General features: G+C 47.5%; 1 protein-coding gene across 2 annotated transcripts in view; it reads right to left on the bottom strand.

Moving 5' to 3' along the window:
• The window catches only part of UBE4B (ubiquitination factor E4B), a 2,401,822-nt gene that overhangs the window by 600,117 nt on the left and 1,777,646 nt on the right, over positions 1 to 24,059 (bottom strand). For both annotated transcript variants that reach the window (XM_069609995.1, XM_069609996.1), the window contains one exon: positions 18,383 to 18,509. In XM_069609995.1, the coding sequence (XP_069466096.1) occupies positions 18,383 to 18,509 (127 nt within the window). The remainder of the gene's footprint in view (positions 1 to 18,382; positions 18,510 to 24,059) is intronic.

Below are 24,059 nucleotides of genomic sequence, written 5' to 3' on the forward strand. Positions count from 1 at the left end.
TGACCTCCCTATCACACCCCCCTTCTGCCATTCTTTCCTCCCACCTACGAACTCACCCGAGCCTGCTTTTTACCTGATCTGCCTGTCGGCTCCAGGTCTCCCCGAGCATGTCTGAACTCATGCATGTGCTAAACCAGACAGACTGCCGTTTGGGAAGGATGGCCCGTCAGGCAATATTTTCCATGAAAAGTGGCCATTTACCTTGGTTTTACATAAGAATGTACATAATCTAAACAAGTAAAAGTCTTTTCCTTATTTCAGTCTCTTACTATATACATCTCTCCTTTCTCTGCCTGAAAGCCATCTTGCATGTGTGCACGATTTCTGATGTGTGTGTGAAAGGAGGGAATACAAGCAGCTGCTGACACGCTATTCTGTAAAAAAGTCCAATGTTAGTTTGTATACTGAAACAAGACACAGCTCATAATTTTAGATCTGAGTCCTGTCTTATGACAGCAGTGGCTATAGTTTCCACCGCCCATGAGATAGTAAGACAGGGCAAAGTCTCACCCGATCATGTATAGGACATTCTCAGCATGCCCCGTTTCATTTTTTATTATTATTTTTTTTTTTTTTTACATTTTATTGGTTTTGAAACACAAGGGTTATATGTACAAGTACACTCATGTTGTATTCACATAGATACATCGGTATGTTGTTGAAATTAAACAACGGTAATGTTACTAACAAAGTTAAACCCCCTCCCCCTTATGAGTTAAGTGTTCCTGCTCCCTCCTTCCCCTCCCTCCCCAAGAAGGTCTAACAAATTTGTCCATTTTGTCGGTGACAGTTTAATCTGTAATTAGCACACAATGGGATGTTGATCTCGATTAGCTTGCATGTGTTCGTTCGGTGCGACAGGCCCGTTTGCCTCTATGCTGTAGGATGGTGGCCGAGTCTCGTCATGTTTTGATTATGGCGGTTCTGGATCTTCCGGTGTTGTTTGCTTTGGCTTGGGATGTGTATATCGGCGAAGCCACACCAGGTTTCTTCGTGGCGGGCTGCCTTTCCATGGAGGGCTGCTGTGATTTTTTTCCATCGTGTATGTTTGTTGCAATGGCAGTCCATTCCTTTTTGGCTGGGAGGCGCAGAGATTTCCATTTGATAACCAAACCGGCCCTTGCGGCGAGTAGGAGTGGGGAAGCAAGTCCCTTTATTCTAATTAGTTCGTCTTGTTCTTCCAGGCCAAATAAAGTCAGGAGGAGGGATGGTTCCCTCTCAATGCTGTCTATTTCTTTGATCCATCCAAGCACTTTGTTCCAGTATATACAGACTTTGGGACAGTCCCACCACATGTGCCAACAGTTGGCCTCCGCTCCACATTGTCTCGAGCATTTGGGGCTGTTAGTCTGGTACATTTTCGAAAGTCTGTGGGCATCGTACTGCCATCTATCAAGTAGTTTTATGGCATGTAGTTTGTATTGTGCGGCGCTGGATATTCGGGACGGAATTTTGCAGATTGTATCCCATTCCTGTTGATCAAATTCTCTGTTGAAGTCCTTTTCCCATTTCTCTTTGAGGCGATGGTTCGGATTTTGGTCTTTGGTGATCAGGGTACTGTACAGCGTGCGATCAGGCCTTTGTTCGTGGAGGTTGTGTCGAGGATTCTCTGGAAGGGAGTGAGTTCTCTCTGTATCTTGGTTTTCCACTCCTGTCTGGTTAGGACTCTCTTCAAGCAGAGATAAAGGAAAATCGGTATAGGATGCAGTTGGAGGGCGTCTTTGAGGTCTGTGATTGATATGAATTTGTCGTCTCTCCATAGTTGTCAAACTCTTTCGAGTCCTGCGTCAAACCAGGTTTGATATCTGGGATGCTCCGGGATTTCCTCTCTGACCCCTGGGGCCCATAGATGGCTCAAGGGGGATGGTCATGTGGTCACTCCCACCATCCCTTTTCCTTCCTTCCATATATTCCATATGGTTCCCAGTATGGGGTGGTTTCAAAATTTTCGTGTGAGTTGTGGTCTGGGAACCCATAGCCATTCCAATAGCATCACAGGGGTCAGGTAATCGTTGTCAGGTTGGACCCACTGCAGGTCTTTCCTGTATCTGAGGTGGGGGATAAGGACTCTCAACTGCGCGGTCTGATAATAACGTTCAATGTCGGGGAGGCCTAGCCCTCCTTGATCCTTTGGTAGTGTGAGAGTTTCGTAGGGTATTCTAGGCTTCTTTCCTTCCCAAAAGAATCCAGTTATTGCCCTTTTCACCCATTTGAAAAATTCTTCTGGGACTATGACGGCAAGCACTTGGAAAGGGTATAGGAAGCGTGGTAGACTAACCATCTTAATGGCATTCAGATGTCCCATCCATGAGATCGTGAGGGGTTGCCATTTTGCGAGGTCTGCTTCAAAGGCGGCGAGGAGTTGGGGGAAGTTGGCCTCGTATATATCAGCGATGTCTCTCGTCAAGTTGACGCCCAGGTATCGGAGTGTGGGACCTCCAATGAGGCCGAGTTGTTCGAGTTCTGCTCTTTGGCTGGTGGTAGGTTCCTGTAAAGGATTGATTTAGCTCTATTGATTTTGAAGCCTGACAGGGCGCCATATTGTTCAATGAGGTGGATTGCTTTGGGGATTGATGTCATCGGGTTCTGCACATGGAGCAGGATGTCGTCTGCATACAAGGCCAGCTTATATTCTTTTCCGCTCATGTGAAGCCCTTCAACGTCTTTCTTGGCTCTAAGCATTTGCACTAGTGGTTCCTATGATAGCGCAAATAGTATTGCTGAGAGGGGGCACCCTTGTCGCATTCCTCTACTTAAGGTAAACCAGCAGGAGTATTGGGAGTTTACTGCCACAGAAGCTCGGGGTGAGGTGTATACAGCTTTGATTCCGCGTCGAAGAGTAGGGCCGAGACCTATTTTCCTTAATGTAGCTTCCAGGAAGCGCCATTCAACCCCATCGAACGCTTTTTTCTGCATCAATTGAGAATAGTGCCGGTGAGTTTGGCATTTTCTTGGCTTCGTGTATGAGGTGGAGGGTCTTGCGGGTTGAATCTGCACCTTGTCTCCCAAGTATGAATCCCACCTGGTCATTGTGGATTATAGCGGGCATGTGCGTCTCCAGTCATGCAGTGAAGACCCTTGTGTAGATTTTGGCGTCCGTGTTTAAGAGGGAAATGGGGCGGTAAGAGGTGCATTGGGTGGGGTCTTTTCCTTCTTTCGGGATGACCGTGATCAGGACGTCAGGGAAGGATGCGGGGGCGGGGCCAGTTTGGAGGATATGATTGAAGAGCTCGTCCACTACTGGGAGGAAGGTGTCGCTGAAGATTTTGTAGAATTCTGCTGTGTAACCATTGTTTCCGGGGGCCTTCCCTGTTGGGAGTCTTTTGATTGCATCTGCTATTTCTTCGCCCATGATGGGGGCGTTGAGAGCTTGTACTGTGTCGCGAGAGGCTTGGGATGGTTATTGTGTTCAAGTATTCTGCGACTGCACTCTCGTCTGTCGGGATATCCGAGGTGTACAAACTCTCATAGAAGTTGGCGAAGGCTGTTGCAGGGGTAGTGCATGTGGGATTCTGTTTCATCGTGTATGGTTGACACCCATCTCTCTTTGCGTTGTCCACGGAGTCTGGCGGCAAGGATTGCGTTGGCTTTATCCCCTTTCTCGTATTGTTTCTGTTTTAGGTATTGGAGTTTGCGGATGATCTGGTCTGTTTCCAGCGGCCGCAGTTCCTCTCTCTTGCTGGCGGCCTCCTCTATTTTCCGGCATCTGTCCAAACCGGGGGATTGAGCGCTGCGGTCCAATTGGGTTATTTCGTTCCTTAGCCTGTTTTCTATGAGTTGGCGCTCTCTTTTACGTGCTGCTCCTTCTTGGATTAGTGCTCCTCTCCAAGTGGCTTTCCCCGCCTCCCATACTGTGTTTATCGAGACTTCGCCTGTGTTGTTGAGCTCTAAGTATTGATCAATCTCCTTCTCAAGATGTTCACGAAATACCGGGTCTTTCCAGAGCGTTTCGTTACAGCGCCACTTCGTGCTTCTGTGGGGCAGTGCCATACGACTGAGGGTGACCGTGACGTGATCTGACCATGCTATAGGAGATATATCGATTGCAGACATCGCCTCTGTTAGCTCTGGTGTGAGGCAAAGATAATCGATTCTGGTGTATGTGGCGTGCGGTGCTGAGTAAAATGTGAACATCGTTTCTTGCAGGTTCATGTGGCGCCAAGCATCTGTTAGTTTGTAGGTGTCCATCATGTTGCCTATCACTGAGCGCCGGCGTCTGGCGGGGTGTTCGCCAGTGCGTTTCCAGCTTGTCTGTTCCGAGTTGGGTCGGCCCACATGTTGAGGTCACCTCCCATGATGACTTCGCCCTGTGCTTCAACCAAAACTTTAGGGACCATGTGTTGTAGGAACCTGGATTGGCCGGAGGTGGGTGCGTATATAGAGGTGAGTGTGATGGCGGTGCCCTGTGTCTTACCAACGAGCACCAGCGCTCTGCCACTTACATCTGCCCAGGTTTTCTGGACTTCGAATTGTATCCTTTTAGTGATCAGGATGCCAACGCCAGCTTTTCTGAGCGGGCTCGAGCCCCAATGTTCAGTGCCTGTTCAGGCGTTTAAGATCCTTCTTTCTTCCCCTTTAATGTATTTGGTTTCTTGTAATAAGAGTATGTCGAGCTTTGCCCTTTTGAATTCCCGGACCACGAGTGACCGTTTGGTGGGGGAATTAAGTCAATTGACGTTTAGTGTCGCTATTTTGATTGTGGTTGGCCTGTTGCTTACCTTGTCGTTATTTGCCATTGCTGTGTGCTCTTAGTTTATCTGCCGGGTCCCATCTTTTGTCACTGGGTGCCACTGAGATCAAAGTGTTCCGTTGAGTGTGTCGGACCGTCTTGGTCTTTGGCGTCTTTAATTTCCCCTCCCCTTAGGGGAATACAACACAGTATCCCCTGCCCTCTGTTCCTTTTGTTCATCTTTTCACCTATCATCAAGGGCTTGCATGTTGACTTGGTGGCGTCTGATTCGGACTGGGTGAAAACTATCAGTCCGGTGTCAGACCACCGGTGGGAACCGTTACCGCACGGTCCTTTTTCATATATAAAACCAATTAGAACATTTTGAGCCCCTCCCACCCCTTCACTCCCCCTTCCCTACTTTTATAACTCTACAAAAATGTTATAGGAACAAAAGAAGATATTTTGATGCATGCAGTTTTCGAGGTCCATCGTTAGGCAGCTGTGTCGTTCCTCCCCTTGCTAAAGGTCTCGTCTGCAAGTCTGGATCCGTGCTGAACATTTATGGTTCGCCTGGGTCGTATCGGATTGCCCAAGTTGCATCACTGGGTCTTAGGCCTTCCAGGTGCGGGCCTCGGGAAGATGGGTTAATTTGTCGCTTTCTGGAGTGTTGTTGCCCCTTCTGTGCTTTCTTGAGCCTTTCACTCTTTTCCTCCTTGGTCCCTGAAGTTCCCATCGCTGACTATTCCGTTCGCGCACTTGGTGTTCTCCTTCCTTTGGGGCCGTTCCGAGAAGGTCTGCGATGCAGTCGCAGATTTCCTCTTCAGATCGCAGCTAGATTCTTCTGCTTCTATGTTCGAAGGTGAGGGAGAAAGGGTAGCCCCACGTATATCGGGTGCCCTGATCTTTGAGCCATTTTGTGAGTGGACTGCATAGGCGTCGCAAAGCTAGGGTGAGCGAGGATAGGTCCTGGAAGATGGTTATCTGGAAGCCTTCAAGGGTAAGGGGGCCTCCAGATCTAGCCTTCTCTAGTATTCTGGCTCTGTCTTCGTATCAATGAAATCTTGCGAGGACTGATCTTGGCCCGCCAGGCGGGCCTCCAGCTCTATGTATTCTCTCCATTTTAGGCTCATCGATATCCTCATCTGCCGTCAAGATTTTGATAATGTCATGGATGGTTTTTTTGAGGTCTTCCTCTGATTCACCTTTGTGTTCTGGAATACCGAAAAAGCGTAGGTTGTTTCTCTTCTCCCGATGTTCTAAGTCATCCATTTTTAGTCGAAATTCCTCCTCTATCTTCTCAATCTCTCATATTCTAAGCTCTATTTGGATTTCGAGAGTGTCTATGAAGGCATGATTATTCTCGACCCCCTCTAGCCTTTCTTCAATGTTGTCCATTCTCTGTGTTATTTTATCTATTTTGCCGGCTAGATTGGCTCCCATATTTTTTATCTGCCGCCTGCTCCAAAGGCAATACCGGCTCTCCGTTCTCACTAAGAAGAGAGCCCTTATCCAAGCTCGCATCTCTGTTGCATCAAACAATTCGGCCGAACTCTTTAAAATCTGCAAGGAGCTGGCCAACCCTGGTCCACCTCTCCTGTCCCCTCTCAGGCCCTCTGCACGGCTCTGGCCTCTCACTTCATTTCAAAAACTCAGGACATCCTGTCCTCACTCTCCTCCTATCACCTCCCCCCCTCTATTCCCTGCTCTCCCTCTGGCCCTTCTGCAGCCACCCCTCCTCCCTCCTTCTCTGCCTTTCCCCTTTTTTCTGCTGACGAGGTTTCGAGGCAAGTCCGATCTATGAAAGTCTCGTCAAAACAGGTCCACCCCTGTTCCTCCAAAACTATCAAGGACCACATCGACTCCCTGGCTCCTGCCCTGGCTGACTTCTGCAATCACTCCTTCGCCTCGGGAGTCTTCCCATCCCCCCTCAAGCACTCCCTTGTGCACCCCCTTCTTAAGAAACCCTCTTCCGACCCCTCCTGCCCAGCTAACTATTGCCCAATCTCTATCACTCCCTTCCTGGGCAAGCTCCTGGAGAAACTGGCCATCTCCCAGCTTAATCTCCATGCTGAATCTGTTGGTAGTCTTCATGACCATCAGTCTGGCTTCAGAGCTGCCAAAAGCACGGAAACTGCTCTCCTGAACATCCGTGAGGACCTGCTCTCTAACCTTGACTCTAACACCCCCTGTGTTCTCATTTTGCTCGACCTCTCTTCTGCCTTTGACACCGTCAACCACACCATCCTGCTCAACCGCCTCCGTGAAAACCTGGGTATCACTGGTCAGGCTCTGGCGTGGCTGACCTCCTTCCTCTCCAATCGACCCTCCCAGGTCCAACTGGGTTCCTTCCTCTCTGACATCTTTTTCTCTACCTGTGGTGTCCCCCAGGGTTCTAACCTCTCCCCCTGGCTGTTCAACCAGTATCTGGCACTTCTTGCTCACCGCAACGCCGCTCTCTGTCCCAACTTTCAGTGCTACGCGGATGATACCCAGCTCATTTTCAGGCTACCCTCGGCCTCTTCTTCCCCCTTCCCTCATCTCTGACTGTCTCTCTGCTATCCATGAATGGTGTGCCGCCAACGACCTCTGCCTTAATGCCAGTAAGACTGAGATTCTACTTATCGGCACACCCACTCCCTACTTCCCTGCAGCTCTCTGGCCGGCCTCCCTTGGTCCTCTTCTTGCGCCTACCTGCAAGGCAAAAAACGTTGGGGTCATCTTCGACTCCACACTCTCTTTCTCTCCTCACATATCTGACGTCTCTAAGAAGTCACACTACCAGCTACACCTCCTCAGAGGGATCCTTCCCTTCCTCTCCTTCCCCCAGTGGCTCACTGTCTCCATAGCCCTGGTTCTCTCGAAGCTGGACTACTGTAACAGCCTCTATCTTAATCTTCCTGCCTCTACTCTCCGCCCTTTGCAACTCATCCAGAACAGGACTGCGAGACTGGTCCTTGGCCTCAAGCCCAAGGACCGCATCTGTCCAGAACTGAAATCTCTACACTGGCTCCCAGTGGCTGCGAGGATTAAGTTCAAAACCCTCTGCATTGTACACAAGGCCTTGTGGGGCCTTAGGCCAAAATACCTTCAACTCTCTCTTCCTAAATATCTTCCTTCTCGAGCTCTTCGCTCATCCACCTCCAACTACCTCAGGGTCAGCCGCTTCTCCAAGCAACGAGCTGGGGTAGATCTCTCTCCACAGCAGGGGCCTCCCTCTGGAACAGCCTTCCTGCCTCCCTGAAACTTGAGGAGAACCATCTCCGGTTCCGGGAAGCACCTCAAAACCTTCCTCTTTGCCTCCGCTTTCTCTCCCTCTCTCCCCTGCTAAAATCACTGAACATGTACCGAATCTGCTACTGGGCCACTCACCGATCTCGGTCCTTGGCCAAGCCTCTCTTCCCTGCACTGCCTACCTGCACTACGGGACTGTCCTCTGTATACCACAGCCCCTTCTCCCGGCACTTACCTTGCACTTGCCACCAGCTGGCCCTATTATTTATCTTGTATTCTACTAACCACGTATTGCACTTTCCTTGCACTTGCCACCAGCTGGCCCTATTAATTATCTTGTATTCTACTAACCATGTACAGAACTTTCCCCCTCTCCCCTTCCCCTTGCACTTTTCCAAGTCCCCTCTCCCCTTGTACTTGCGCGGTCTGAATGACACCTGGCCTAGTAGGATCATTGTCTGTCTCCCTTTGTTCCCCCCGCCTCGTCGCGCCTTGAAACACTTGTGTATAGGCGCGTTACAAATGCCATATCAGATCATATCTCGTGGAGCAAGGCTGCAATGTCACCTTTGGTGGCAGCTGCACCTGTTTCTGCAGATTCCATTGTCTCTATGATCCCGATGACGGGGGTCAGTGGGGTTGGAGTGTAGGCGTATCCGGACAGTTTCGCCCTAATGTCCATGAGGTGGTCACTGCGGGAGAGGAGGCACACGCCCCTGAGTCGGGGGCCCAACCCTCTGCAGTGCTCTCAGGTATCCTCAAGATGATTCCAGGCGAGGGCTGGGGTCCGGGGTCTCCATGTCCCTCGGTGGCGGAGGGGAAATGCGTAGGGCACGTTGGGTTAGTGCGCTCACTAACGATTCTCTTAGTTGCGGTGGGCTGGTTCTCAAGTCTGCCGGAGCCCTGCGTGAGCGTCTCTGTTCTGCGGGGGTTGTGGGGCTAGTGTTCGCGCCAGGCCGCCTCATGCTTCTTGTTGGTTGCGGCTTTGTTTAGGGCCGATGTCCCTTTGCGATTGAAGAGTGCAGGAGTGGGGTGGGGCGCTTTTCCCCCGGTTGCTACGGGTCCTTCAGTGTGGTCAGATGTCCAAATATGTGGGTCGTGGGAGGGTGACCCTGAGTTTCCTTTTTGAGCCGGTAACTCGCTTGGGTCTGCTTCGGGGTATCAGTTGTAGCTGTTCAGCCCCTGTTTATGGTGTTGCCTGGGCTTTCGTGAGGCTTTTGCAGTCAAGTGGGCTGTTGGTCCTGGTTATTTCTGGGGATAGTGCAGTGGGGTGCACCACACGGCATGAGAATCAAATCTTTGGGCTCTGGTGTATTTACCCCGGTGCCGGGCCAGGAGAAGGGAGGGCAGTGGGCCGAAGTATGATGTTTGTGCTTAGTACGTTCAGATGCTCACTGTGGGAAATTGTGATTCACCAGGCAAGGCGAAGCCTGGTGGCGTCCATTAGCACCCTGTGATGTGCTGGAGGTTGTGACTCGGAGGCTCACGTTCTGTCTGTAGTTGGCCCAGGTGCACAGTGTTCAATTGGCATATTATTAGCTCAAATATGAGCCACAGAGGTTTTTCTCTTTATTTATTTTTGAAGGCGCGGGCCACTGGCACTGCGCCAGGAAGGCCGTCCGCGCAGCACACGGCCCCCGGAGGGGGAGGGAGGCGCCGATGCGTTGGAGTGCAGTCCGCATGACAGGCCCCACCAGGGGTCCAGCAGCAGCGCAGGGCGGCCGTGCGCACAACGCAACTTCGTGGGCAGTGGGAGGGGGGCCACCTACCTTTCCTCTTCTGCGGGTTTCTCGTGCCTCCTGCTGGCGTGTCTCGCAGCGCGGACACATGTGACACGGCGCTGGTTGTGGGTGTAGTTTCTCCTGCAACAAAACGGAGGGGGAGGCTGGCTACACGGGGGGGAAGAGGCAAACCAGGGTTCTCTTCGCTCCGCAGGTCAGGGCCCACCTCCGACAGCAGCACGGGCTTCCCAGGGCTCATATGCCCCACGGAGCTGTCACACGCGGGCTGTTTTTCAAAGGCGAATTTCTCAGCCTTCCGAGGTCCGATTTAGATCGGATTTTTTGACAATGTGAGTGGGGCTGGGGGGGTCTTCCGCCGGCTTCTCATCGAGTTTGAATTTGGGGGGGTCACAAGATGGGGGGCTCATGTCTCATCAAGGACCTCCGGCCATGGAGCTCCCACAGAGTCAGGACTCATCTGTGCGCCCCCTGGTGGCCAACTTGCCCTGTTTCTTTTAAGGAAACATGGACACCATTTGCTAAATATGATTAAAGATTTTGCTATGCACTAGTAAGTGGCTATGTGGTGTGAGCCAGGCTACTCCTTTCCAAGGTGATACATGTAGTACAGAGCTACTGAGAGCCACATGGAAAATATGTACTCATTACAACCCAGCAGGCGCACTAAGCACACCCCTGCACGGCCTCAGTTACTCCTCCTTTCCTGGAGGTATGTGAAAACCATCACATAAAGAGGCTCCCATTTGAGATAAACTGCCAATAATGAACATGTTTGGGAACACCAAACCCTATAAAAACATAATCAAGATGTCACAGTGGGTTCATGACGATGCCGAGAGACATGGTCATCCCAATGCATGGACCGAGCTGAGATACAAAATATCGGTCTTGTGAGGAACTCATGGTGGCAACAAGTAAGACGGACACAAGTGATCACAGTTTAAGGGTGCTTATTAAACAATGAGTTTGGTATGCAGATTGGAAAAACGCCTATTCTAAACCTAAATCTAAGTTGGATGGGAGCAAGCGTCGACCATCAAATGAAAAATAAGGCAGTCCTAGTGGTGTTGTGTTAAATAAAAGGGCCTATACAAAGAGACCTATTGCCAAACCTTACAGCTAATACAAGAAAGGTTGTGGGATAGTTCTCCACAAAAGAAAGAAGTGTTCTCAAATAATATGTCAGGATGCAGTAGCCTGGGTCTCCCTGTCTCATGTTTTGAGCATGGGGTAAGGTGGTATCTTGGAGCACAGTACAGTCTTGGGCTTCTCCCGCAGGAGACGACAGTTCTAATGGCAGCTTTCAGGACCGTCGATGGCTAAGTCTTATTTCACTTCAAAGTCTCTTGCCTTCGAGGAACTGAGGTCTTCGACTACCAAAACCAAAGGTTCCTTTAACAAACAAAGGAAGTTCAGTTTCCAATGTTCGCTCGGTGATGGTTTCACCCCAGGGTCCCCCTCTTCTGGGCGCTGACCCTTCATGAATTGTCGTTCACAAACTATATAAAAGTTTCTTTCTCCTAGAACTTTTGGGTGAGAGCTTTACCCCCTGGATCTCCCTCTGTCAGGCTCAACCCCTTCTTGTCTTTCAGTACTTGGGTGATGGCTTCACCGCTGGATCTCCCTCGGTCTGGTTCGGACCCCCTTCTTTTTATCGGGCTTTCACTTCCCTTGTTTAATCAATGTCTTTTTAAACAGTTCATAGTGGACATCCCTCTGCCAAGTTTACGTCTGCCAACACTCGTTTCTTGGGACTTTAGACATTGCCCCTCTTGGGATTTGCTTCCCTGGTTTCTTCTTACTGTGTGATTTGCGTCCCTTTCTTTCACTTAGTTTGAAGACCAAAGTCTTTCGTTTGTACAGGGATTTTGCTTCCCTCGCTCCTGCCTATCGGTGTGGACTTGCCTCATATACAGTTGACATCCTCTGCAAGACACTTGTGCTATTGTTTACAGTTTCAGGCTTTCTTCCTCCAAGGTTCTGCGGGTCTGGGACGAAAGGGACAAGGTCACTTTTCTCCTCGCCACCCTCTCGATTCCTGCCGTCTTTCTCCTTCATTTGAACTGCTGCGCCAGATTAGCCGTCTCGTTGTGCTGTCTGCCGTGCTCGTACTGTGCTCTCTGGCTCCACCTTTTATCCCTGTGGGGAAGGGAAAGAACCGTCAAGTGTGGTGTCCAGTCATTAATTCGAAAACAAAAGGATCGAATGCAATACATTAGAGTCAAAAGGACCACAAAAAAAAGACTGAATGTCTTTTTTTTTTAATGTCTTTTTTTGTGGTTTTGGAATAGGTAAAAGTAATGGTTTTTGGCCAAAAAACAGGGGTTTGGGGGACCCCCTCCTCCCCCCAAAGAAATGCCTTCGGTCTTTTTTTTCCCGGTCCTTTTGAGTCTAATGTATTGTTATTCAAATCTTTGACCGTAAACCGTCAAGTGTGTGATGTTCTGACCAATTGCTTGACTTTGCCTGACCCTTGTATTGGGACATGTCAGGTAAGCGGCTCTGGGGTTAGTCCATTGTCCTTTGTGTTGTGTAAAAAGGTTTGTGTCAGAAAAGGGGGGGGGCAATGATTTTGAATGTTCTACATGAGAGGAGGGGGAAAAGGTGTCAAAGGTAGGGGAATGCCAAGTCTCACCCGTTGGTGTGCCACTCCCACACAAGAACCCCCCCCCCCCCCCCCTCCAGGTGATCCTCCCTCACTGGTCCACCCCAGGAACTGGATGAAATAGCCATGTCCGTGTCCTGGCCACCTGGATGACAGATCCTTGAGGTTTCGACAGGGAGACACAGTCAGGTTTCTTACACTGAGAACCTCTGTCCAAATAGCAGCGGAAGCCAGACGAACAATGTTGGGAAGCAATGAGAACCGCAGAGACGAGAAAGAAAGCCCACAGCCACGTCCACCAAGGTTTTTTATGCATTTGTTTCAACACTGCATAAGACAGATGAAGAACGTCTGAGAGCTCTGGAAAATAGGCTGAACTAGAAAGCCCCAACATCAATGAGTCCAAATGAAACAGATGGAAACAGCCTACTAATGCAAGCACCAAAACAGAACTTTAAAAAGGGAGCTATTGCCAGGAAGGAAATATCAATCAGTAACTAAACGCCGGAAAGCTTGGGAAAGCTACCTCCTGAACAGGAACTGTGCCACTACACTGGACAAGCTGAAGTGAAGTGGGAACGCTGGGTTGCAAGCTGTACCCGTGTGTGCTGTGGCCGTAAAGCACTTCCAAGTTAGGATAAGAGTAAGCAGAAGGATGAGTCTCTTAGAAAACCAGTGCATATGATAAAGTCAAGTAGAATAATCTTCTGAGACGGTGCTTGTGAATCCTGACAAAGCCAAGAGAAAGAAGAGGCATCTGAGAAAGCTCTTGTATACCATGAGAAATCCAAGAGGCAGTAGAAGCTTCTGAGGAAGCACATGTGCATAGTGACAAAGAGGCAGCCAAAGCCTCTGTGAAACTTAAGTGTAGAATGATACATTTTAGAGGCAATTGAAACCTCTGAAATATTTGTATATCCTGGTTAACCAAGGGCAGGCAAAGGCTTCACAAAACATCTGTACATTCTAACACAATTATGAGGCAGAACAGGCTTCTGAGGGATTAGTAAACCCAAGTTAGCCACAGAAGCATTGCAAGCCTCTTGAACACTGGTAAACCTTAGACAGAGACCAAGAACAGAGGTTGCTGATCAGCCTTGATATGTTATTGCTATGAAATGATAATTACAATAAAGCAACATAACTCTTTATCTAAACATCATTGTATACTTGTTTTATTTACGGCAATTAATCCACACCATATTATGAAGAGACTTCCTGTAGGAATAACGAAAAAAATCCCCTTCTACAGTTAGTCCATTAATCGGCAGAGACATTGCTGACATTTGACCACTAAGTCAGCTGTTCACATCCTATGTGATGAGCGTTTTTTCTGGCACCTGATATCCTGATCTGCAGGGTACAGTTTAAAACCTTTCGAGACTCCACACACATTTAACCTGGTGTGGCATCCTATCTCATGAACCAACTAGTGAGATACTGCCACAGATAGAAGTGCAGACAACATAGGCACTGAACGAGGATCAACCACCCCTTAGAGACATACATGCATGGCTGTGGTGGTATTCTGGGACCTGGGCAGTGATCTATACCAGACTAAGCTGTGCTGTTAGATGAAGTCTTAGCCAGTCCAACAATCTTGATGCTGTCTAGTGGTGCCTGTACCAGAGAGAAGCAGTTTTGTTTTCACCAAAACATATGTCCTTGATCTTAGTTCTGGGGCTCATTTTCTTCCTTACATTTTTCAATATAATAACACAGCTGTTAGGGAAGATTTTCCTCTTGTTGCTTTCCCTCCACATACATCTATGGAACCCTCCATAGACCTCTATGGATCCCTCAACCTTTTGCTGCTGTTTTGTTCATGCCTTAAATTGTGGAGGCAAGGGAAGCATTTTTTACTTGCCTTGCTAAGCTCATATGTTTTGGGGACAATTATCAGTTTTACATGGATAGGACAGCTATGTTGTGTTCCTATAACTTCATTTTTAGTAGCATTGTCGTTACTTGCATGATGTGTACAGACGGGCTGGTGGCAAGTTATATTTTCCTACTGTGTTTTTTATATTCTCGCATGCACTTTATAATTTTACCCACTTAATACATTTTAGAGTATCATATACTCTAAAATGGCTGTGCCATGAGATTTTTACCTGCCAATTGGCCATCTTGTGGTTTGACCTTCCTGCCCTCTCATGGCTGGATTTGCCATAAATGATAAGCTGTTTCCAGGGCAAAGCTTCAGCTGTCCCAGGTAACGTGACAGAGTGTGCTTGTGGCCAGTTGTGGGAGCAGGGACTGCTGGTCCCAGTCCACGTCCTGACCAATGTGTTTCTGTTGCTTGGCAGATGATTTGACAGAACCTGTCAGTTTCAAAGGTGCAGATCCTTACCATTGTTGGTTTTGGGGACAACTCCAGCTCGAATCCTGCATTAAAGGAGGGCTTTTGCAGCCATTCATCAGATCGTCATTGAGGTCATGACCCCTATGAAGTGGAGCATGTTGCTGAAAACCCAGAACTAGTCGGTGCAGCCATCCAGCATTGTCGTAATCAACCATCCCAGTGCAAAGCCCTAGTCCTTTTGCTGATCTGTAGAAGGCCTTCATCTGTGTTTCTACCGCATGACCGGTCGGAACACTCAGTCTCAACCCCTGCTTGAGGATCCTGCTCATGGCAGCATTCAGAGATGTCCCAAAACCATCATGTTGGCTGACTAGTTTCATCATGGACTACCTGGCTGCAACGGTCACTGTTCTGGATCGGGACTCTGCAGACCCTCAATTCGTGAAATAAGAGTCCTCCTGCTGTGTTTGCAGCTCTTCAGCTCAAAGACTAGCTTTTAAGGATCAGCTTTTTTGTTTCCCCCATGATGGTCGACTTCCACAATCGTTTGCAGTGGTGCTCACCAATCTCTCCCTGCATCGTGTCCTGGGGATCCTCTGAGGTCATCAACAACGTGATGGTCCTTTCTTCATTGTTGCAGGACCCATCTCGACAGGTGGCAGAACTACCGACTAGCGGGCCCCAAATCCCAATGCTGAAAGTGGCCACTGTACCAACGACCCCTAGACCAGTCTCCAAACGAACCACTATACAGATCAGCAATTTCAGTGGTCCTTGTATGAATCGGAATGGGTGAAAAAACATACTTGTTCCAACCCCCCACCTCCATAGGGTTTAACTGGCCTAACTTCCTTGCCTTGCCTGACCGTGCTGATCGGTGGAGTTCTGGTCAAGGATCCTCCCCTGGACTTCCCCTAAGGTGTTTGGATTGGGCGAGGGTCTCCAAAGAATTGTACTCTTATTGCTCTTCAACTTTGAAACAGGCACTACTACCTTTTGGCTTTGCCAACACATGTTCAGACACCTCTAAAGACGCCTACTCTCCTGAAAAGAGTTGTATTGGGACTTGTGATTTAGAGGGCACTTGTCCACATCTTTTCTAGCTACGGAAGATATTTTAGGTCTCTAAATTGGTCATTACTTACCTTGTACTGCTATACCACAGTGTTCTATTGTTGAGGCAGCAGTGTTCAAAAGTAAAATGGTGGTTCCCTGTAGTAAGAGCACCCCAAAAGTGAATTTGTACATTAAAACAGTGTATGTTTAGTGTAATACGTACCTGTGGTTAATGTCTAAGAGTTGGCCAAGGCGTAAATAAATGCTTGTATTATTATATATTCTGCCCATCTTGTATTATTAAGAGTGCTCTTGTGTGTCGAACTGAACCCTTCCCAACTCTCACACTCTCCCTTACTTACTGGCTTACTGTTCAGTCAAACTACCCAGGTAGAGTTTGTCTAGACAGAAGTGTCTTTTCCTGTTCACCAGAATAGTGTGACCTCTCAGAATCTGTCCATAAGGCAGATTCTCAAACTCCATCTTAACACAGGGAATTGTTGGTTGTTGCATTTGCAAGCCTGCAGGTCTCTGGCTTGTTCATCAGAACTTCCTGTGCAGTAATTTACCCCAATCCTGCATGTGAGGATTGCCTCGCTACATCCCACAGTGGACATTTTGCCATTGCAGGTATGAGCTAAACAATATCGTTTATCGATTCCTTGGACCCAGACTGTACCAAAATACATACACTCGTACGTTCTTAATTGGGCTGTCTCATGCGGTCTCATGCTAACCATTAAATATGAACTAGTAACTGTAAACTGTTATCATTTCTTTAATGGATTATTATATTCTATCTTTCAAACATTTGCAATTCTTTAACTCCAAGTGGAATAGGATTAGCCAGTAATGGGTCAGTTAATGTCATACTGAGAGATGGTGCTGCAATCTAAGTGAAAGAGTTGGGGCTGTAACGTTTTTGCAGAAATATGAGGTAAAAACAATACTCCCAACAGTGGATATTTTTGAAGCTCAACCTGGGTCAGTACTGTCCAGAGGAGCCAAACTTGGGGAATATTCCACAGTGCAATTGTTCGAAACCAGTAAAAAGTGCTTTTTGAAGAGGAGGTTCTTGTCGCTCCCTGGGAGTGCACCAACAGCTTCTCTATATACTGAATGGGACCTTCGTACTATCTCCTATGAGGTTTATATAAAGCCACGTAAATTCTGGTTATTCATAAATCAAGCTAATTGGCTTCACACAAATGAGTCCTCTGGGATTTCGTAAATGATCCTGTGAGTTAAATGGAAATGGCTTTGCCATGAAAAGTTTTATTCATCTGTGATAAAGACAGCTGTGCATTTCTTGTTTGTGCCTATATAAATTTAGTAGGAAAACATTTTTCATACTGTGTGAGTAGAGATGGAACTAGACAAGAGGTAGATGCTTTGGGCTTCCTTAAATCAACAGCTAATATTGAATCTGTGTTTGCGGCTTACAATTATATTGCCTGTGCCTCATATATGCATTGATGCTACATACATATACATTTTCTTTGAGGACTGGCACATTTTAAAAGCGAGTTTTCCTTAGTAATTATAGCCTGATGACTGGTAATTAAATATAATTTTATATGTTATGATTTTGCTAGTACTGATTATTTGAATAAAAATGGTAGGAGGTAATTTATATCTACATGGATCGTTATTGAATTATATTTATAAATAAAGATTAACTAACTGAACTAATAATTAGGACGCTTGTCTCTTTGTAAATGTTATGTAATCAATGTTCTTTAACAGACTTTATGTCACAAATAACTATATACCATTGAACTCCTAGTCTTAGAGATGTGATGAGGGTAAAACAAAGCGTTTTGTGTTACATCTTGCATTTTACTACTCTGTTAAGAGATTAAATGCCTCCCTTTGAAAGTCACCTGATTGGACTTACAATATGGCACGTTGTAAATTGCGCCATAATGTATAACCCTCACTAACATCTGAAAGTCAGCGTAATCTGACTTCACTTAAATCAGCCCAAGAACGTGCTGGATAACCCTCCCCCGCCCCACCGAGTCAGGTACTCATGGATTAGGCGAGGTTAACGGAAGAAGCTGTGGCGCTTTACAGAAAGATTCAAGGAGTGAATAGATGTAGTGTAACAGCAGGTGAAGGGGGGGCAGAGTAGATGGCAGTACAGAACTACAAAACTTCTACAAGAGGGAATAGAGGTAGGCCACATAAGATCCCATAGAGTTGCCATGTAAGTGCTGAGGTTGGCAGACCAGTACTACAGGGTCCTTGGGACGAGTGAGGCAGTACACCACAGTAGTTGTTTTAGTAGGGAAACATAGTGGGAGGTAGTGCAGCACTGCAGAAAAACTTGGAGCTGGGAAAGAGGATAGGCAGTGCAGCAATATGGGATATGAGAGGAAGTGAGAGCATGCAGCTATGTTAGATCTCTGTTAGGGCCGAGGAGTATGCAGGGCAGCACTGCAGGATTTGATGGGGTGGGGGTGAAAGAACAAGTGAGGCAGTGCATCACTAACCAAACCTTGGAAAGATAGAGAAGGCTCTTTGAGAGAAAAGCTGGAGGCAGCATGGCAGAGTCCTGTGATGTGGCAAAGGCAGCAGGCGAAGCAATGCAGCACTGTAGGATTCTGGGGAGGAACAGCAGAGAAGGCGGCAGAGCAGCTCTATAAAACCAATGGCTTGGGAGTCAGCAGTGCAGGTTTCAGATGGAACAAAGCGAGGAAGCACAGCAATGCACAGTCCAAGAATAGGGACGGAATGTAAAGGATGCTAGTGTGGAAGAAAAAACTCACTTGAACTCCTCCATGAAGGTACCGTGGTGAGCAAGGTTCTGCCAAAGACTCTTGAAAATGGTGCTAATGTGGTAGCGGATGGTAAACTTGTCATAAAATTCACTGGTGGCTCCGGTGTGCTCAACATCTAAGGATGCAAGATACAGAGGTCACTACACCATACAACTCAAACAAGGAGGGGCAGGGAATGGCAGGAGTGAACAAATGGCTGGCCATGATGCATGCACACTTAAAGTGACCCTCAGAGGAACCTTCATACAACACATGCTACAATTGGGGCTTATGAAATTAAATTTTGGAATGGTGCAAAGTGGCAACCTTCACAATATGGCAGTGCGAAGTGCAGTTACTCACACAACTATGGTACATTAAAACAAACTCATAGGACTACACAACAAATCATAGTAAAATACAGGTAAACAATAGAAGCAACAGATCACAACAGAGAAATAACCCAATAACACATTTACAACCAAACACCCCTTCATTTATAGAGACTGTGATTCATAGAGCTAACCTTATATTAGGTTAAAGCATACACTACTTTGATGTCACAATCAAATGATAACTACATCTGAAATAAATCCACAGGGCCAGCACTTATTGATATCTGGCCCCTTTACTTTAGAGAGTCCAATCCACAGATTTCTCGTTTGGGCCCGGCAGTGTTGGAGGGAAAGGAACTGATACAAAAATAGTGCAATGCTTCAGAGTGCAAGGAAGAAAGATATAGGAACATGTAGTCATTGTTCTTCATACACATGGTCATCATATTCATAACCCTTGACTAGATTAAGCGGATCAATCAATTTTTCGTAAATGAAAGCCTTAAAAAAGACAAAAAGCATACTATGGCATGTCATTTTCAAAACTAACTTACACAGGAAGTAGATCACAGAAAAAGAAAGGATGTAGCATGCTAAGCTATTATCCTCAAAGCGGGCCCTAAAATACTTCAGATAGCCAGTTATCTTGCTTCTATTTGGAGCCTTCACAGAAGGATGGTAGATAGGTGTCCTTCCAAATACTGAGATTTGCTACTAGGTTGCAGAACAAATGTCCTAAACTGTAACTCTGGTGAGATGCACTAAACTTTTGGCTTTTATTGGGAATGTGACTGATGTCCTCTGTGATATTCCTAAATCCTCTTACGGTTAGGGTGTCTAAAAAAACATCTTAACGGTACAAGACACCTTGTATGGTTACTTTTGTGGGCTCCACTGGTTACTGGAAGACTAACAAATTACCTGCCCTCAATAATTTCTGATGAATGATCATTCCTTCCATAGAGTCCTCATCTTAAGACATTTTCTTCAAGCACAAGCCTTGCTTTGGAAATGATTTAGTCATCCTGGGGTGTATTGTGGCTCCATGCCGTTGGTACTTGCGACTTTGGATAGAAGGTCATGGGTGGCATATATGGAGCAGCTTAATATCAAGACTCCAATTCTGTCCAGTGGACCCCTCAACTCAGAGGCTGAAACACAGACTACAGCAGGTTACAAATTACCTGTGAGGAGGGTTAAATTAGGAGGAGGAGGAATCTGTGAGAGAAAGGACTAATCCATTAGAGCCCACCATTATAAAAGTTAAGTAATGTTTTCTGATAATGCATTGTTCCCCCCATTGACTCCTCATCGTGGAAAGACTCCAAAAACAGTACAGAATGTGGAGGAGATAGGAGAGTGGGGAAATATTACCTAGACCAGGAAAATATGGATTACAACTGGGCCTGCTGACCCAGTGAGAAATTCAGGCAATAGTGCTTAGAGAAAATGTGCAATGAGGCCCAGGTAGCAACCTGATAAGTGTCCAAAGTGTTCAATGTAAGGACACTGCTCTATAAAGCAGAGGCATCCAGCCTCTTGTCGAAGTAGGCATAAGACCCAAAGGCTTTTCCTTTTTGGACAGTGTTAAGAAAGATTTTCTTTCTGCTGCTTTCGTGTCACAGACATCTATTTTATTTATTTATTTTTTGCTTGTTAGGGGCTTATACAATAAGAATATACTGTTTCAAAGCGCCTAGAGGGCAGAGAGGGAGGGAGGGAGGCTGGGGAAATACAATTACAAAACAATATTAAGAGCAGAGGGGGAAAGAGGGGAAGAGGCGAACCTACTATGCTTTGCGAGTATTCAGAATGTGCAAGTACAGAAAGGAAGAAGGAAGAGGGGGTAAGTCCTGGGGAGTCCAGGCTCGAGGGTGAGGCAAGGACGAAGTGCTAGGAATTAATTGAGTGCCAAACACCCTGGGCCGTGGGAGGTGTAAGTGCGAGTCTCCAGGGGAGAGGGTGTGCAGATGCAAAGTGCTGTGGAAGACAGGAGCTTGGGGGAATATTGGTGTGGGAGGTCAAGGCCCCTATGATGCATAAGGGCCAAGGACACCAATACAGCACCTGTAAGATTAGCGGAGGAGGAGGAAAAGAAGAAAGTCTTAAGGAGCTTCCAGAATTTGAGAAGATCCTGCTCAAGGCACAGGGAGAGGGGGAGGCTATTCCAAAGGAGGGAGCCCGCAGAGGAAAGAGAGCGACCCACTGCCCTATGTTTAGCAAAACACTTTACACAAAAGAGTTGGTGCCAGAGGAGCAAAGTGGTCTAGAGGAAGAGTATTAGAGTTGAAGATTGTGTGGTCCCCTGGCGCAGACAGCCTTGTCACGATCGCGCCTTACCTTGTTGCCAGCCGGACGAGTCTCCTGATGAGTGGTCTCTGTCCCCTGGGGAGCCACCGTGACCAGGGGATGAAAACTGTGTCTTGGGTCTGTCCAGGGAAGCAGAGCCAAATGAAATGCAGGAAAAACTCTTTAGGGAATTTAGCCGGAATTCAGTATGTCAGCAAAATGGAATAACATCCACCGGAGCCCAGCAGGAGAGATGAAGTGTCTACCTATGTCCAGCAAGTAGAGGAGTAAAGCATCCATCGGGTCCAGCAGAAGAGGATATCAATCAGAATGGCAAGGCAAGAACAGAGGCCAGGAGAGAATGAAGGCTGGAGAGGAGAGGGGAAGGAAGGAAACAAGGAGGAACAACAAGCGAAGCACAACAGAGAAATGCTGCAAGGCACCATTACTGACTGCTTACCCCAAGTTAAGCTTCCGAGTAGATGACGTCATGACGTGCAAGGGGCGGACCATAGGACGCTGTCCGCCATGATAGGTAGGGCAGAAGTGTTTCCAACGCCTCCAGACGGACCAATCGGTGCTTGGCCGTATACAATGGCGATTCATGACAAGCCTTGTGGATGATGCAGAGGGATTTAAATTTAATCCGTGCAGCAAAACCGGGAGCCAGGGAAGACTTTTTAGTACAGGTGAGATGCAGTCCCTGGGCTTAAGACCAAGGATACATCTCGCTGCCCTATTCTGGATCAGCTGAAGGGGTCCAAGAGTGAAAGAAGGCAGAATCAGGAGGAGGCTGTTACAGTAGTCGAGTCCTGAGAGAACCAGAGCTTGAGTCTCATTGAACCTCTGAGGGAAAGTGAGAAAAGGTAGAATTTCTCTGAGAAGGAAGATCTGATAGTTGGACTTCTTGGCAATGTCCAGAGTGTGAGGGAGGAAGGCGAGAGAGGAGACGAAGATGACTCCTATGTTTCGGGCTTCAGTTGAAGGTGTAGGGGGGAGAGCCCAAGGAGGAGGGCCAGAGTGAGGGGAAGGAGAGAGCAGGGGTCCCAATGGGAAGGATCTTAGTTTTACAAGCGCTGAGGCAGAGATCAATGGTGTTGCACCAGGACTGGATGGCGGATAGGCAGTCGAGGATGATTGAGGGTGAGAGAGGGTCAGCAGGGAGTCTGAAAAAGAGCTGTGTGTCGTCTGCGTAACACTGGAAGTTGGAGGAGAAGGTAGAGATGAGGCGAGCAAGGAGGGCAAGGTAGATGTTAAAGAGCCAGGGGGAGAGTATAGAGCCCTGGGGGACTCCACAGGAGGAGATGGAAGTAGGGGAGGAGAAGGGGCTCAGGATGACTTGGAAAGAGCGGTTAGTGAGAAAAGACGACAGCCAATCCAGTGCCCCCTTCCCGAGATACCAAGTGTATGATGGGGTCTTTGTATAAGGATGGAGTGGTTAACTGTGTCAAATGCAGAGGAGAGATCGAGAAGGATGAGGAAAGCTGTGGAATTGGAGTCCAGAGATGCAAGCAGTTCTGACTGGAGGGGTGAAGAGATCAAGGTCAAAGTATTTGAGGGCATCTAAAGGGTGAATAGCAGTGTGGGTTGGCTCAGAGGGAAGAATGGAAAGGGAAAGCGAGTAGCAGAGGTCAGCGAAAAGAGCGGATGCAGAGCATGGAGAGTCCAGTTGAATGTTGAAATCACCCAGAAGGAGAAGGTTAGAGGTGGAAGAAAACAGAGAAGAGCAGAAGTCAGCCCATTCAGAGAGGAATAGGGGAGGAGATGCTAGCGATGGTCAGGGTGGATGTGGGAGAGGTGACCAGTTTGCAAAACAGGCTTTCAATAGAGGAATAGATCTGGGTAGGTAAGGTGGAAGCTGGAACCCACTCAGGAAGATTAAGGCAACCCCCCACACCCCTGCCAGAGCAGTGAGGTCTAGGCTTGGAGGTGATCTTAAAGCAGACAGGGGGGAGGGAGTCAAAAACAGTGGCTGAGCTGACATTGAACCAAGTCTTGGTAACAGCGAGAAGGTTGAGGTCAATGTCTTCAAGAAGGAGACAGATGTCAGAGGCATCTTTGTTGGCTGAACGAGCATTGAGAGTCGCCAGGTGGAGGTAGTCTGTGCTATTGAAGGATTTCTGAGGTGGGGTACAGGGGCGTGGTACACCATTCAGAGGAGGGAGTGAGAGGGTAGAGGAGGGAGATGCAGGCGAAGGAAGGAAGTTAATGAGAGAAGACAGGATAGGACTTCCCACTTGGTGCCACTGTTAATGGAGGTGTGAGAGGAAGGTGACAGAGTGTAGATGAGATGTGGGGACAAGGGATCAGGAGAGGGGACAGGGAAAAGGATATCAGTGAAAACCTCTCTAGAAGAAGCACTGACATAGGTTTCTGCAACGGGAAGTCTATGTTTTGCACTCAGGATATCTTTTTTTTGCTTTTTCCTGCCAGACTTGGAGAGAGAAGGTGAATAGGAAATAGTGTAGCAGTTAGAGAATATGGGAGAAATGGAGAGAGCCATAGGAGGTCAGAGGTTTACCCAAGAAGCGAGGGAGGAGTGGCAGCACTGCACTGTGTGGTTCTGATATAACTCACTAGGAGGCCGAGTAGATTTGAATTGGAGAGAATAGGTGAAAAATCAGAAGGAGTAGAATAACAATGGATAGGTGATACAGAGATGTATAAGCTATACACACATAAAATCCAATGTAAAATGGTGGGAGCAAATCATTGCAGGCAGTAAGACACTAAAGTGTACAGGTAAAGCTAAAACACCAGATCCAGTTTTAAAGGACACCCAGATCTGATTTTAAAAATGGATGCATGGTGTAGAGGTAAAGTTAAACATCTGTGAAGTAGAAAATGCAGTAATGGAAAGGAAAATAGCTAGGCGAGGATGCAGGAGGAGAGAAACATTGCAGACACCTCAGGAAAGTTAGTTGAGGAGGACAGGTCAAATTACGTTCATTACTCCAAAGTTCGAGGATAGCATATGATCCAGTAGCTGTCCAGTAACCTTTTCAAGGGACGGATCATAGTTAGGGGTGCGAGAAAGTGGCGCTCTCCAGCTCCCCTCTGCC

The sequence above is a fragment of the Ambystoma mexicanum genome, chromosome 8 (assembly GCF_040938575.1).
Source record: "Ambystoma mexicanum isolate Mex_15411 chromosome 8, UKY_AmexF1_1, whole genome shotgun sequence".
Lineage (NCBI taxonomy): Eukaryota > Metazoa > Chordata > Amphibia > Caudata > Ambystomatidae > Ambystoma > Ambystoma mexicanum.